Source organism: Phyllostomus discolor, chromosome 12 (genome assembly GCF_004126475.2).
Source record: "Phyllostomus discolor isolate MPI-MPIP mPhyDis1 chromosome 12, mPhyDis1.pri.v3, whole genome shotgun sequence".
NCBI classification, from domain to species: Eukaryota; Metazoa; Chordata; class Mammalia; order Chiroptera; family Phyllostomidae; genus Phyllostomus; species Phyllostomus discolor.
The window spans coordinates 47713154-47725906 of record NC_040914.2 but is presented as its reverse complement, the minus strand read 5'-3'; the positions used below and the strand labels follow the sequence as shown (position 1 = coordinate 47725906).

The window sequence follows — 12753 nt, the reverse complement described above, 5'->3', positions numbered from 1 at the left end:
GGGTCGCACACTCCAAAGGGGTGTCTGGGGACTGTTTAATGAAATGGCTGCTTGCAAAGCAGTGGGGAGGGACCCAGGGAAGCCTGCTGGCCTTAGTGACAGTGGGAAGCCACTGTCATCCACAGGCCTGATGGAGCAGGAGCTGTTCTGCAGGAGATGGGCACCTGATAGGTGCTGTGACCCCTAGGATGGCCGCCGTCCTAGGCTGGCCTGTGAGAAGCACGGGCTAAGAGAAAAAGTCCGTGTAAGAGGTTTTGTGAGGAAGTGCTTCTGGGGCAGACGGAAGCTAGGGTGGAAAGGCAGGGCAGGGAAGAAGAGGAAGCTGGAGTGGGTATGTCTCGGGCAAGTCCTGTAGAGCTTCGGCCTGATCCCGCAGGGGAACTGTGGAGGGTAGGTTGTGTCTCAGGAGGTCCGCCCGCCTGGCCCTGGGGCTGCACCGGCCAATCACTGCTGGGGTGGGGCAGGGGGAGGGGTGGGACCCAAGCCCTGGCCCTTGTGAATATTCAACCTAGGACCTAGTGCTTACTCCAGGGCTCTGAAGATCTACTACTTCTCCTCCTCCTTCTTCTCCTAAGATGATATTTATTCATTTTTAGACAGAGGGGAAGGGAGGAAGAGAGGGTGAGAAACATGCATGTGTTTGCCTCTTGCACGCCCCCTACTGGGGACCTGGACTGCAACCCAGGCTTGTGCCTGGACTGGGGATTGAACCTGAGACTTTTCTGTCTGCAGGCCGGCAGCCCAAGCCACTGAGCCGCACCAGTCAGAGCAGGCTCTTCCTTTGGATGATTCTAAAGCTTTGGGAGAAAAAAAATAAAAAAGGATGAACAAAGACCTCCACTATGGAACTCAGGAGCTATTTTTGCTCATCTGAGAGAAATGGGAAATTTGTTAATTTAAAAACCTGCTGAGCTTCCCACTGCTCTTCCTCCACCCAAAAACAAAAGTCTGAAAGGCCTCCTGGTGCAGACTTCGTGCTCTGAAAGTTGATGTGACGGGAGGAGAGGCAGGCGGAGCTGCTACAACTCAGGCCTGTCTCCCGGAGGAAGCTCATGTCCTAATTCCAGGGAGGTCAAACAGTGCCTTTGAGTAGCCATCTTGGTTCCTCCAGTACATCGTGCCTATTTATTATTAAAGAGGCTCCCGCCTGGTCTCATTGTGAGACTGGGGTACCCGCGGCCACTGTAACCGCATGCAGGGAGGGTCCTGAGCAACCTCTGCAACAGCATCAAGGCCGGTGGGAAGCTCACTCCTCTGACACCTGTCCTGGTTCTTTCCTTGGGAAGCCCTCCCCAGCGTGCCCTGGCAGAATTCACTGTTGCTTCCTTTGGATACCTGTGGTGGCCAGCATTCAGGATGACCTCCAGTTACCCCTGCTTCCCCGGATACATGCCCCTGTTTAGTCCCTTCCCACCCCGAATAAAGCCGATCTCTATGACCAATACGATGCTGCAGGAATGAGTGGACTTCTGAGGTTAGGCCATAAAAGACACTGCGAATTCTTTCCTGGTCTCCTTGGATCGCCTGCTCTGTGGAAGGCCAGCTGCCGGGTCACGAGGCTGGACACCCAAGTGGTCCTATGGAGAGGCTCACGTGGGGAGGCACTGAGGCCTCCTGCTATCAGCCACTGGGGTGGTCTTTGAAGATGTCCACCAGTTCTTCTGTATGCCTCTCTTCAGGAGGTGGACCTTGACTCCCTGCTCCTTGAGTGTGGAGTGGGCGGGTTGACTCACTGCAACAGTGAAGAGCATCATCATCACCCAGAGTTCTCGCCTGCGGCACGCCCTGCAAGCTCAGTGACTGACGGTCACCCCACAAGAGGGCCTGTCCATGGATTCCTAACTGGGCAGGCCGCAGCGGGGAGTCCCGACCCAGGCCCACAGCTCCCTTAGCAAGGGTCAGTCTTCACCCTACGCTAGGCCTGCCCATCGTTCTTGTGCATCTAGGATGACACACCTGGGACATGTCAGGGCAGGTTTCCTTTCCAGACCCCTCAAAGCCACAAACACAGGCACCAGGGTACAAGCCCCTGGGAGCAGGAGGCCACAGCACCCCTCGCTGTCATCTTGTTCCCTTCAGAACGTCGCTATGTGCTGTAAATGTGAATTGTTAACTATCCTGTACCACCGATGTCAAAGAAACACGTTTCTCTGTTCTGCTTTTGATCCAGTGCTAGCGAGTTCCCTGCTTGGCTTTCTCCTGCCTCCTTAATACAGCACCAATGAATGTCATATACCTTCCTTCCTTTCTTTTTTTCTTTTTTTTTCGATTCAAATTTTCCAGCCCTGGCTGGTGTGGCTCTGTGGATTGAGCACTGGCCTGCGAACCACAGGGTTGCCGGTTCCATTCCCAGTCAGGGCACATGCCTGGGTTGCAGGCCAGGTCCCCAGTAGGGGGCCCACCAGAGGCAACCACACATGGATATTTCTCTCCCTTCTTTCTCCCTTCCTTCTCCCCTCCAAAAATAAATAAGTACAATCTTAAAGAAAAAAAACCCTGTAATTTTTGGGAAGGTTTTCTCAATCCATTGAGATCTTACTTTTGGGCATGTCCTCAAAACGCTGGCTCTAATAAACTCATAAAACTTCTCGATAGGTGTGCATGTTCTTTTATTGACAGCCAGAACTTAGTAGTAGATTAGACATACATTTTCCTCTACAAGTAACATGTTTATCAGTCCAACCTAGTTTAGATAAATGAGACAAATGGAAGGGACAATCTCATTTGCCACAATGACAGCTTTAAATATTTATATACATTATATTCATTCAAACTGTGCTAACAGGCATTTAATATGCAGAATACAAATGTCCCTCATAACTGTGTTTTAGTTACAAGCAAACAAGTTACCAGTGTAATAGCCACTGTCTGCCATAAACACTGATTGGCAAATTTTCTCTGAGCAAAGTGTATAGTTTCTTAAATTGTTTTCTTTTATGTTTGTTCCTATTGTTTACTGAAATGTAATTTGATGTCGGTCTTATTTCATATTTAAAAAATGAGTGTTAAAAAATGAACTTGCTTTTTTTATAATAACTAATTTTTAGATAGAACTGGAATCTTTTTTTATTTTTTTTTAAAGATTTTATTTATTTATTTTTAGGGAGGGAAGGGAGGGAGAGAGAAAGAGAGAGAGAGAGAGAGAGACATCAATGTGCGGTTGCTGGGGGTTATGGCCTGCAACCCAGGAATGTACCCTGGCTGGGAATCAAACCTGGGACACTTTGGTTCCCAGCCCGCGCTCCATTCACTGAGCTACGCCAGCCAGGGGGTGAACTTGCTTTTGTATATGTTTTTTCGCTTCATTTTTTAAAAGATTTTATTTATTTATTTTTAGAGAGGGAAGGGCGAGAGAGAGAGAGAGAGAGAGAGAGAGAGAGAGAGAGGGAGAGAGAGAGAGAGAGAGACATCAATGTGCGGTTGCTGGGGGTCACGGCCTGCAACCCAGGCATGTACCCTGGCTGGGAATCGAACCTGCGATGCCTGGTTCGCAGCCTGCGCTCAATCCGCTGAGCTATGCCAGCCAGGGCTCGCTTCATTTTAAGAGTAATTTTTATCTTAATTTAGTAAGAGTAGTGACTGACGGGTTAAAACACACAGGTCATTCATTGCGGACTAAGTCACACTGGTCCAAATGGCTAGACTGTGTTTTTTAAAGGGCAGACGCTGCTGCATTTCAAATTTGCTTGACAGTGGGCTTTAGGCAATTATTTACTAAATAAAAGAATGAATTTTCAATCCCGACGCTGGGTACATGACGTTCATTAGGTGTCTGGTACATGTGCTCAAAGATCAGACTTGCTGACAGTCACCGGAGTTCAGTAAACGCCGGCAGCGGGGCCGGGCGCTTCACCTCCCACGCCCTCTCTCACACCCGCGCTCTCCTTCCTCCCGGGGGAGGCGTGCCCCGCAGCTGTGAGCATTCTGTGTTCTCATTGGCCGACTCCCACCCTCCCCTCTGCGTTGAGCCACGCCCTCACGCAGACCTCCCACCCAGAGAAGGCGTGGCCGTTGTCTCTCCCGAGGGTCGGCCCCAGCCGCTGTCGTAAGAGTACGGACGCCCCCTACGGCCGGCGTGGGGTGGGTGGGAGCGCGGTCTGACGCCTCACGGAGCCGGCGCACGCCACGCCGCGCCCCGCCCCCTCTCACGCAGGCTCCGCGCGGCCTCGCGCCCGCGGCGAGCGAGCGCGCGCGCGCACCCGGGAGCGCCTCAGTTTGGGCGGCGGGGCCGGGCGGCGGAGGCCGGGCCGCTGAGGAGCCGGGGGAGGAGCCCGAGCCGCCGCCGCAGCCGCGGCCGTGGCGGTGGGGGAGCATGTCCGCGAGTCGGGCCAAGAAAGTGAAGATGGCCACCAAGTCGTGCCCCGAGTGCGACCAACAGGTGGGCTGCGGGCCGCTGGGCGGGCGGCCGTTGCGGCGGCGGTTGGCTGCGGGGAGGCCGCGTCTCCGGGTCGGGGCGGCGGAGGGTGCGCCGGCCCTCGGGCTGGCGGCCGCGGCGGGGTGGCTGCGGGCCGGCGGGGGCGGGCCCGGGCCCGCGCGCACCTGGCTGCGGGGCGGCGGCGAGTGCGGGTCCTGCGGCCGGCGGCGCGGAAGGGGGCGTGGGCTGGTCCCCGAGTGGCCGGGCGGCTCGGGGGTCAGTGGCGGGGTCCGCGCCCTTCAGCCCCGCGGGGACGCGCGTGTTCGCGGCGGGAGCGGCGCCCTGGCTCCGAAAGCCCCGTGGGGCCGGGCAGGGCGGCTTTGTTCCGGTCGGAGGTGTGCGGGGACCGCGGAGTGTCCCCGCCGGGCCCGCAGGTGACAGAAGGGGCCGCAGCGGAATGGCGCTTTCCTCTTAAACTTACATAAAAAAGCGGTGGCGTCAGGATGGTTCTTAATAGTTTTCATGCCCGGATAGCTAGCGCGGCCTCAATTTGTGGTGGGACAGGATGGACGCTACGTTCCCATTCAAGCCCTGGTTTCGCAGGCGCCTTCTCTAAATGCAGCGCGGCGCTGTCGCTTTCGGAACTGCCGTTCCCTGCTTTCCGCACCGAAGCCCTCCGGCCGTCGGTGGCTTTACGGCCGCAGGTGTCTAGGCTTCGGCCGGACATTCTGCCCTACCGGGGCTCGCAGGGGACGGGGACACCGCCTGGGGCAGAACCGCTCCGGAGCGCGGTCGGGAGGGAGCTCGCGGCACCTGCCCAGCCCCTGCGGACGGCGGCTCCGGGGGGAGACTCTCGGCCGGGTTGGGGGGCGGGGGGGTCGGGGGCGAGCCGCCGTGGCGGAGAAACGTCTTGTTCCCTGGTCAGTCGGAATATTTTCTTTTTTTTTTAAAGGGATATTATTTATTTTTATTTTATTTTTAAATATTTTGTTTATTTTTAGAGAGAAGGGGAGTGAGGGGAGACAGAGGGAGAGAAACATCCACGTGTGGTTGTCTCTCGTGTGTCCCTTACCGGGAACCTGGCCCACAACCCGGGCTTGTGCCCTGACTGGGGATCGAACCAGCGACCCTTTGGTTCTCAGGCTGACACTCAATCCTCTGAGGCACCCTGGCCAGCATGAGAAGTTTAATAAACTGGTAAAATGTAGTAAGTTTTTTTCTTTTTTTCCTCCTCTAGGTTCCTGTTGCATGTAAATCGTGTCGTTGTGGTTATTTATTTATTAATAGAAAGTATCTACAAATAAAACATTCAGAGAAATCATCACCTTTTGCAGGTAATTAAAAGTTTACCACCTTTTTATGATTTTTATTATGTAGGTTAAAAATTAATTTTTGTGAGTTAAACATTTTTTTCAGGTGAAGTTATAATATTAAAATCTATTGAAGTATATCTTTGGCCTTTATGCATTTGGGAAATTCTTTTACTTTGGGATTTAGCTGTGTATTAAAACGAATTTTGTTTTTTGGTTGTATCTTAACTGGCTTATTTGCTTGAGGTGGAAGAGTTGGCTTCTTTCATAAATTAAATCTAATAAATCTGTGGGAAACCTTTCTCCCCAATTTCTATTCCATTTGGGAACAACAGAGTAAATTGCTTTCAGTATATTAGGGATTAAAATAAAGCTACTTACTTTCCTAATATTTATTTTATATTTGTAATATATATGTTTTTGTTTTTTGGTAACAATTTATTATGGTTGAGATCAGATTTGTTCTGCTGTTGTAATAGAAGATTGATTACTGACTTATTTGAAATGGCTTAGTTTAGAATTTGAGCAAGGGCACTTCACCATCTTGGAAGCATACGGAGGAAAGGGGCCGGAAAGGGGACGTTGGAGGGACGTGCCCCTACAAGGGACCGGGATTAAAGCTTCGGGAACGGAAACCTTACCCCTGCTGCTCCCGATTCACCCAGACATTGTTCGGAACTGAATTCTGCAGAATCTCTCCACAACCTTTTTTATTAAAGCCTTTGGTGTGTTTAGGAAACATGTGTTATGGTTGTGGGGATTTTTTTTTAAAGATTTTATTTATTTATTTTTAGAGAGAGGGGAGGGGAGGGAGAAAGAGGGAAACATCCCTGCGTGGTTGCCTCTCGAGCGCCCCCTACTGGGGATCATGTGCCCTGGCTGGGAGTCAAACCAGCAGCCCCTTTGTTTTGCAGGCGGGCGCTCAATCCACTGAGCCACACCAGCCAGGGCTATGGTTGTGTTTTAAACAAACCCTAGACAGTGGACTCTAGTGACAATTAGAATACATGACTGCAAGGCGGAGGGTGGAGGGGGGTAGCAAACTTAGGCAAACAGTTCTTTCACATCCCTAAAATACATTATTTTTATTCATCTACACCCAAATTTAAGTATGAAGCCAACAGCAGAGAAATAGAGAGGCGAAAGAAGATAAAGAGGTCGTGAAGTAGCAGTCATTCAGATCCTCTGAGACAGGGAAGAGGGAGACCTACAAAATCTCCCTCAGGAACCATAAGAAACTAGTATTTCTCAGCCCGGTGTGGGAGAATTTTCTTCCAAGCAGCACATTGATCTGAGATCTTAATTTGATAGCGCTGAGAAACTGGTAGGCGTTGAGTTCCTGGATTTCGAAGCACAGGTCACATTTGAGTTCAAAAGCATGTCTTCTACGGTAGATGCTTATAAAATTACCTAATTTTTATCCCTATTGTATCCCTATTGAAAACCAAAAGACTTAAAAGTAACATCTGCCTGGTAGAAACGATGACGGCGGAGTGCAGTGACCCGGACACTGGTCTGCAGTGAGCCTGCGGTGCTGGGCCCGCTGAGAATGGCCGTCCGGGCTGTGTGCAGCTGTGCGGTCCGCTGTTCGTAACGATGCTGCGCTCTCGGTTTTCTCTGATGGTTTAATCGAGTTTTTATTGTTTGTTTTCTCCACAGAAGTGAACAATACCGTGTCTTTGAAAGACTTGCGAATTCTTTTTTTATACGAATTTAAACTGGGACATAGTGCAGCCACAGCAAGTAGAAACATCATGTCTGTCTTCGGAGAAGGCTCTGTTAGTGAAAGGACTATCCGCTGGTGGTTTGGAAAGTTTCGTTCTGGGGATCTGAGTCTGAAAAATGAGCCTCGAGGGAGACCCAAGTCTGTTTTAAATGAAGATCAGTTGAGAGCCAGAGTGGAAGCCAACCCCAAGACAGCAATTCGAGGCCTTGCAGCGGACTTAGGAGTTTCTGCTACCACTGTTTCTCGACACCTGGCTGCAATAGGAAAGGTAAAACAATTGGACAAGTGGGTAACGCCAGTTGATGCATGATCATAAACTGCACGGTTGGAGATACGCCCATCCCTTAAGATTTAAAAGAGCAGAGACCTTATGAGAGCATTATAAGCTGTGACCAAAAAATGAAATGGAAGGTGACCTGGACAATGGTTGGATGCTGATGAAGTTCCCAAATGTGTTAAAACTGATTCAACCAAAAGAGGGTGTGGTGGTAACTGTGGGTGGCCTGCAGAAAGGGGGTTTCATCACTGCTTTTAACCCGAACTGCCTCTGCTGTTGGTCAGCTAACAGCAGTGTTGAGGAGGAGTTGAAATCATGTATCCTGATCACTCTGAAGTCACTGCACTGAGTGGGACGAGGTGCTTGAGAGGCGAAGGCGACGGACTGCTAAAATCCCTGCCCCGGTTGGCAGGTGCGGCCCTGCGCTTCCCCGGGACAGTGTTCGAGCACGACGTCGCAGCCCACCACGGGGAGGTTGGCCTGGCGGGGCAGAGAGTCCGCACGTGCCTCGCTCTCATCTGGCCTCTTCAACGGGTGGTCGCCCTCTTCGTAACTTGTGACTAAGAAACAACATTCTCCAGTTGGGCAGCAGTAATTGAAGGATTTAAATATATTTTAGCAGTACTGAATTTTATAAATATGGTATATATTATTTAATATTTGGGGAACTTTATCATTTGGGGCAAGCAGCTAATACTAATAGTGCATATTTTAGCTGGCTAAAGCTGCTGTTTTTCTCAAGAATGTAACATTTACATTTTGACCTACAGAAAGGCAATTCCGTATGGTTTAACCTGGTAATTTCCGAGACCCTGGCAGAACATGGAACTGAAAGTGCCTCAGATGCTAAAACTACAGGCTGCACTTGAGGGATGGGCTTCTCATTGGAGCACTGTGGAGCAGCCCGACAGCATGTGTGACTCATGCGTGTACGTGTGTGTAAAAGATTGCCCAGGAGCCGGCCATGCAGAGACCCAGCGAAGGGTGTTCCGGGAGCGGAGCGGCCTCCCCAAAGACTCCTGGGCTCTCAGGACACACTTCTGAATACGTTTGGGAACCACTCCTTTTCCCAGAGAGAAAGGGAAGCTGCAAAAGGCTCCTGGACAGAAACCTGGGTTTGAGCATCGAAGTGAAGGAGTGGGGATGGAGGCTGCTACACCTCACCCCCCAAAACCCCACCCCCGTCTCCCTGGGGTGGCCTGGGTCCTGGGTATAGAGGGGACTGGAGCGCGGGCATGTGTGCAATACACAGATCATGTATCGTAGAAATCTGCACTGGAAACCTGTGGAACCTTGTGAGCCAATATTGCCCCAGTAAACTTAATAAAAAATTTTTGAAACAGTGCCTTTGAATGCCATTTTGGCTTATCAAGTACACAATACCTGTTACTTAAGAAGCTCTCACCTGGGCTCATTGTGAATCGGGGCGTGCCGCAGCCACTGTAGTCGCACGTGGGAAGGGTCCTGAGCAACCTTAGGAATAGCCTCAGAGTCGGTGGAGCCCTGGTGGGTGTGGCTCGGTTGTTGGAGCATCATCCCTTAACCAAAGGTCATGGGTTCGATGCCTGGTCAGAGCACATGCCCAAGTGGCAGGTCCTGTCCCCTGCCTCGGTGTGTCCAGGAGGCCACCGACCAGTGCTCTCTTGCATCAGTGTTTCTTTACCCTTCTCTTCAAAGGCTGTGAGAAAGTGTCCTTGGGTGAGGATAGAAGAAAAAAAATAGCCAGTGAAAAATGGGCTCCCCAAGCACCGTCCTCAGTATGCTGGATACTTTTCTTTCTCTTTTGGTGCTTCAGCCACAATGTCCTCCTCTCACTTCCTGTGATCTCAGTTAGTTTGTCCATGATGTGCTTTCTGTCTGAATATTTGCTGTCCCTCTTCACCTTATTAACTACCCATCATGCACTGTTCCTCCAGGAAGTCTTCCCTGATTGCCCCAACCCAACTCCACCACAGGTCAGGTCCCCTTCATGGTGTCCTTAGAGCCTCAGTATTATGATCACAGTAGTAATATACTTATTTGTATGATAGTGTGTGTGTGTGTGTGTGTGTGTGTGTGTGTATCTGCTAGATTATAAGATTCACAACAGCAGGGACTTCGTTGTTTTGCTCACAAGAGCACATCCCCATCAAGGGCACAAGACCCAGCACGTAGTGGGTACCAAGGGAATGTGTGAATGAACAGACGCTAGGGCCAGTCTCATCCACTCCGTAGAGAACCCTTGCTTCAGCATCATCGTACGTAAGGGATATGTCTGACAGCAAATCATTAAACAGCTAATGAGCAGTGGCTTAAATACGTAGGTTTTATTTTCTGTAACGCATGGAAATTTTCAAGCACACAAAATACTTGAATTAAACAATGATCACTTGGATGCCAACCACCTAGGCTGTACCATTGACATTCTAGTATACACTTGCTTTACTTACCTACCATGTAGTCTTATTTTTACTTTTTGATGTGCTGGCATTAGTACATTTTGTCTTATGTACTTCAGCGTATCTGCTTGAGACTCCTGTTGAGGTAAGACTAAAATTCAGTAAAACACCCAAATCTCAAGTGCATGATTCGATTCGTTTTGGCACACGCAAATGCTGTGGAACACAACCGCTTTGAGATGCAGACTCACCACCAGCCCAGAAATTCCCGCACACCCCTTTCATTCCATCCTCACCCTTACCCCCCAGGAGGCGAACATTGTCATTTCTACCATGGCGCGGTTTCGTCCTGGGACTGAGTGAAGTTGTACAGTGTGTGCTCTTCTGTGCAAGACCTCCTTTGCTACGCATGTTTTCCAGATTCAGACAGGTTCTATCAGTAATTTGTTCCTTTTAAAAGCCGATTAGGGTTCCATTAAATGAATATACCACAATTTGCTTATTTATCTGTTTGATAGACATTTGTGTGTGATTTCCCCCAATTTGGGCCTATTATAAATAAAGCTGGTACAAATATTCCTGCACAGTCTCTCTGTGGACGTATGTTTTCATGTCTCTTGGCTAAATGCCTAAGATTGGAGAACGTGGGTCATAGGCTATATGTAAATTTAGCTTTTCTAGACATTTTCCCAAAGTGCTCACACCGTTTTATGCCCCCATTCACTAATGTTTGGTGTTCACCGTCTTTTTAATGTTACCCTGGTGGGTAGGAGCTGTACCGTGTTTTGAGCTATTTTCCTCCTTCCACATAATAAGGAATTCAGGGCTGCAGGCCATGAGTGGGTTAGCCTACGTGGCCGTGCTGTTGGGGACCCAGGGACTTAGCTTTCTGCTCATTCTTGGTGGATTGACCCTGATTCCGTGCGTGGCCCTGGGGTCGGCGGGCTCTGAGATGGCTCTCAGCGATCCAGCTTCTGGCCGCTCCTGCCCTTGTGTGAGCAGTTCTCTGTCCTTGAGCGGGCTGCACTCAGGGACCTGCTCCTGCTCGGGTTCAGCAGAAGTGATGGGACGCCGTCTCGGAGATTAAGTCTTGAAAAGCACGTGGCTTCTGCCCTGGGTGTTCTTTCTGGCTCTCGGATCACTCCTTCTAGGAGGAGCCAGTGGCCACGCCGCCGCGGCAGCTCCGTGGGGAGCCTGGGGACTGGGGCCTGCCCCCAGTGTAGTGAGTCAGTGTAGATGTGGGCCCCCCGAGGTTTAGCTTGCAGATGAGACTGCAGAGCCGCACCTGCGTTCGGGTCCACAGACACTGAGACGACGTTGCTGTTTGAAGCCACTCAGTCCTGCAGTCATTCGTTGTGTAGCAACAGAGAACTAGCGTGACACCTCACCAGTCTCACCGTCCTAAGATGGACTGGCACCTTCAGGGCCTCGTGCTCGTGCTCCAGATGGTAGGAAAAAGTGCGGAAGCCAAAGGACAAAACTTTTTTTCCGTGAATTTGTTTTGATCAGGAACTATACCCTTTCTAAAAATCCTACTCAGCCGATTTCAGTTTATATTTTATTGGCCAGCACCACATATTTACAACACCACAGGACCACTCCTAGTTACAGGTGGCCAGAGGGAAGGGGCACCTGCATGGAGTGGCATCAGCTGCTGTCAGTGTGTGGCACATTAACCATTTTATTTTATTTTTTTGAAAGATTGTATTACTTATTTTCAGAGAGAGGAGAAGTGAGAGGGAAAGAGAGGGACAGAAACACTGGTTGGTTGCCTCTTGTTCACCCCGCACTGGAGACGCGGCCTGCAACCCAGGCATATGCCCTGATGGAGAATCAAACTGGCCACCTTTTGATTCACAGGCCAGCGCTCAATCCACCAAGCCACACCAGCCAGGGCACAGTGACCATTTTAAACACCATCTCCCCCCTCCCGTGTAGTTCAAGACCTCTTAGCACCTCCTCAGCCAAGTGATCTTTTGGGGGATTTCCAGAAAAAGGAACCTTCGGGAAATTCCTCAGGGCCTGGATTGCAGCGCCTGGTTCCTGCTTCCTACGCCATTCTCCAGGGAAAACAGAGCTACCGTCTTCCTCGACTGTCCAGGTCTGTTCCTCCAGGCCTTTGCGATAGAAACTCGAGAGTCCCCCTGGAAGTGTTCCTGACTACCCCTTGACCCCTGACAAGATAGCTCCGCAAGTTTTGCTAGTATGGTGTTTATGAGTTTATCTGAGCTAAAGCTGACAACACACGCTGGGGAGCAGGATCTCAAGTGTTCCCTATGGTCTTATTTCCTAAACCCTGCCCCGCCCCTCCCCTCCTCTGTCCACGGCTCCCTGTGCTTCAGGGCTGGCGCCTGATGCATGTTGCTGGACCAAGCATTCTACACTCCAAATCTAATCCTGTTACTCTTCCCCTTAAAACCCGTGTTGCCCCCAGGATGAACTCCTCCCCAGGGGAGCAAAAACCCTGCATAGCTGAAGATGGCCCACCTCTCCAGCCTTAGGTCTGCCCTGCACTGGGTGCGCCCCACAACACCCAACTGCCTTTGCTCGCACAGCCTTCGCCTTTGATTGGGCAACTCCACCTAACAGCCTTAGGAATTCAGCTCTGGAGGCAACTCTTCTAGAAAGCCTTCCAGGACCACCAAATCCCTCGACGGTGGGTCAGGTGGCATCCGCAGTAGCTCTGTACAAATTCTTTTTCCTTTTTG

At 50.7% G+C, this 12753-nt stretch overlaps 1 protein-coding gene across 1 annotated transcript; it reads left to right on the top strand.

Annotated features, from left to right (window-relative positions):
- The first annotated feature begins 4079 nt into the window (after window positions 1-4079).
- Window positions 4080-8434, top strand: LOC118497786 (histone-lysine N-methyltransferase SETMAR-like). The gene is made up of 3 exons (XM_036013371.1): window positions 4080-4378; window positions 5592-5688; window positions 7324-8434. Exons 1-3 carry the CDS (start codon window positions 4313-4315, stop codon window positions 7698-7700), a joined length of 540 nt encoding a protein of 179 aa, XP_035869264.1. The 5' UTR covers window positions 4080-4312; the 3' UTR covers window positions 7701-8434.
- Window positions 8435-12753: the final 4319 nt, after the last annotated feature.

Bases quoted from the DNA above. Each gene is read 5' to 3' on its own strand.
- LOC118497786 (XM_036013371.1), top strand. From the start codon at position 4,313: ATGTCCGCGAGTCGGGCCAAGAAAGTGAAGATGGCCACCAAGTCGTGC. The intron at 4,379-5,591 runs GTGGGCTGCGGG...TTCCTCCTCTAG, and splicing joins GCCCCGAGTGCGACCAACAG to GTTCCTGTTGCATGTAAATC. The intron at 5,689-7,323 runs GTAATTAAAAGT...TTTTCTCCACAG, and splicing joins GAAATCATCACCTTTTGCAG to AAGTGAACAATACCGTGTCT.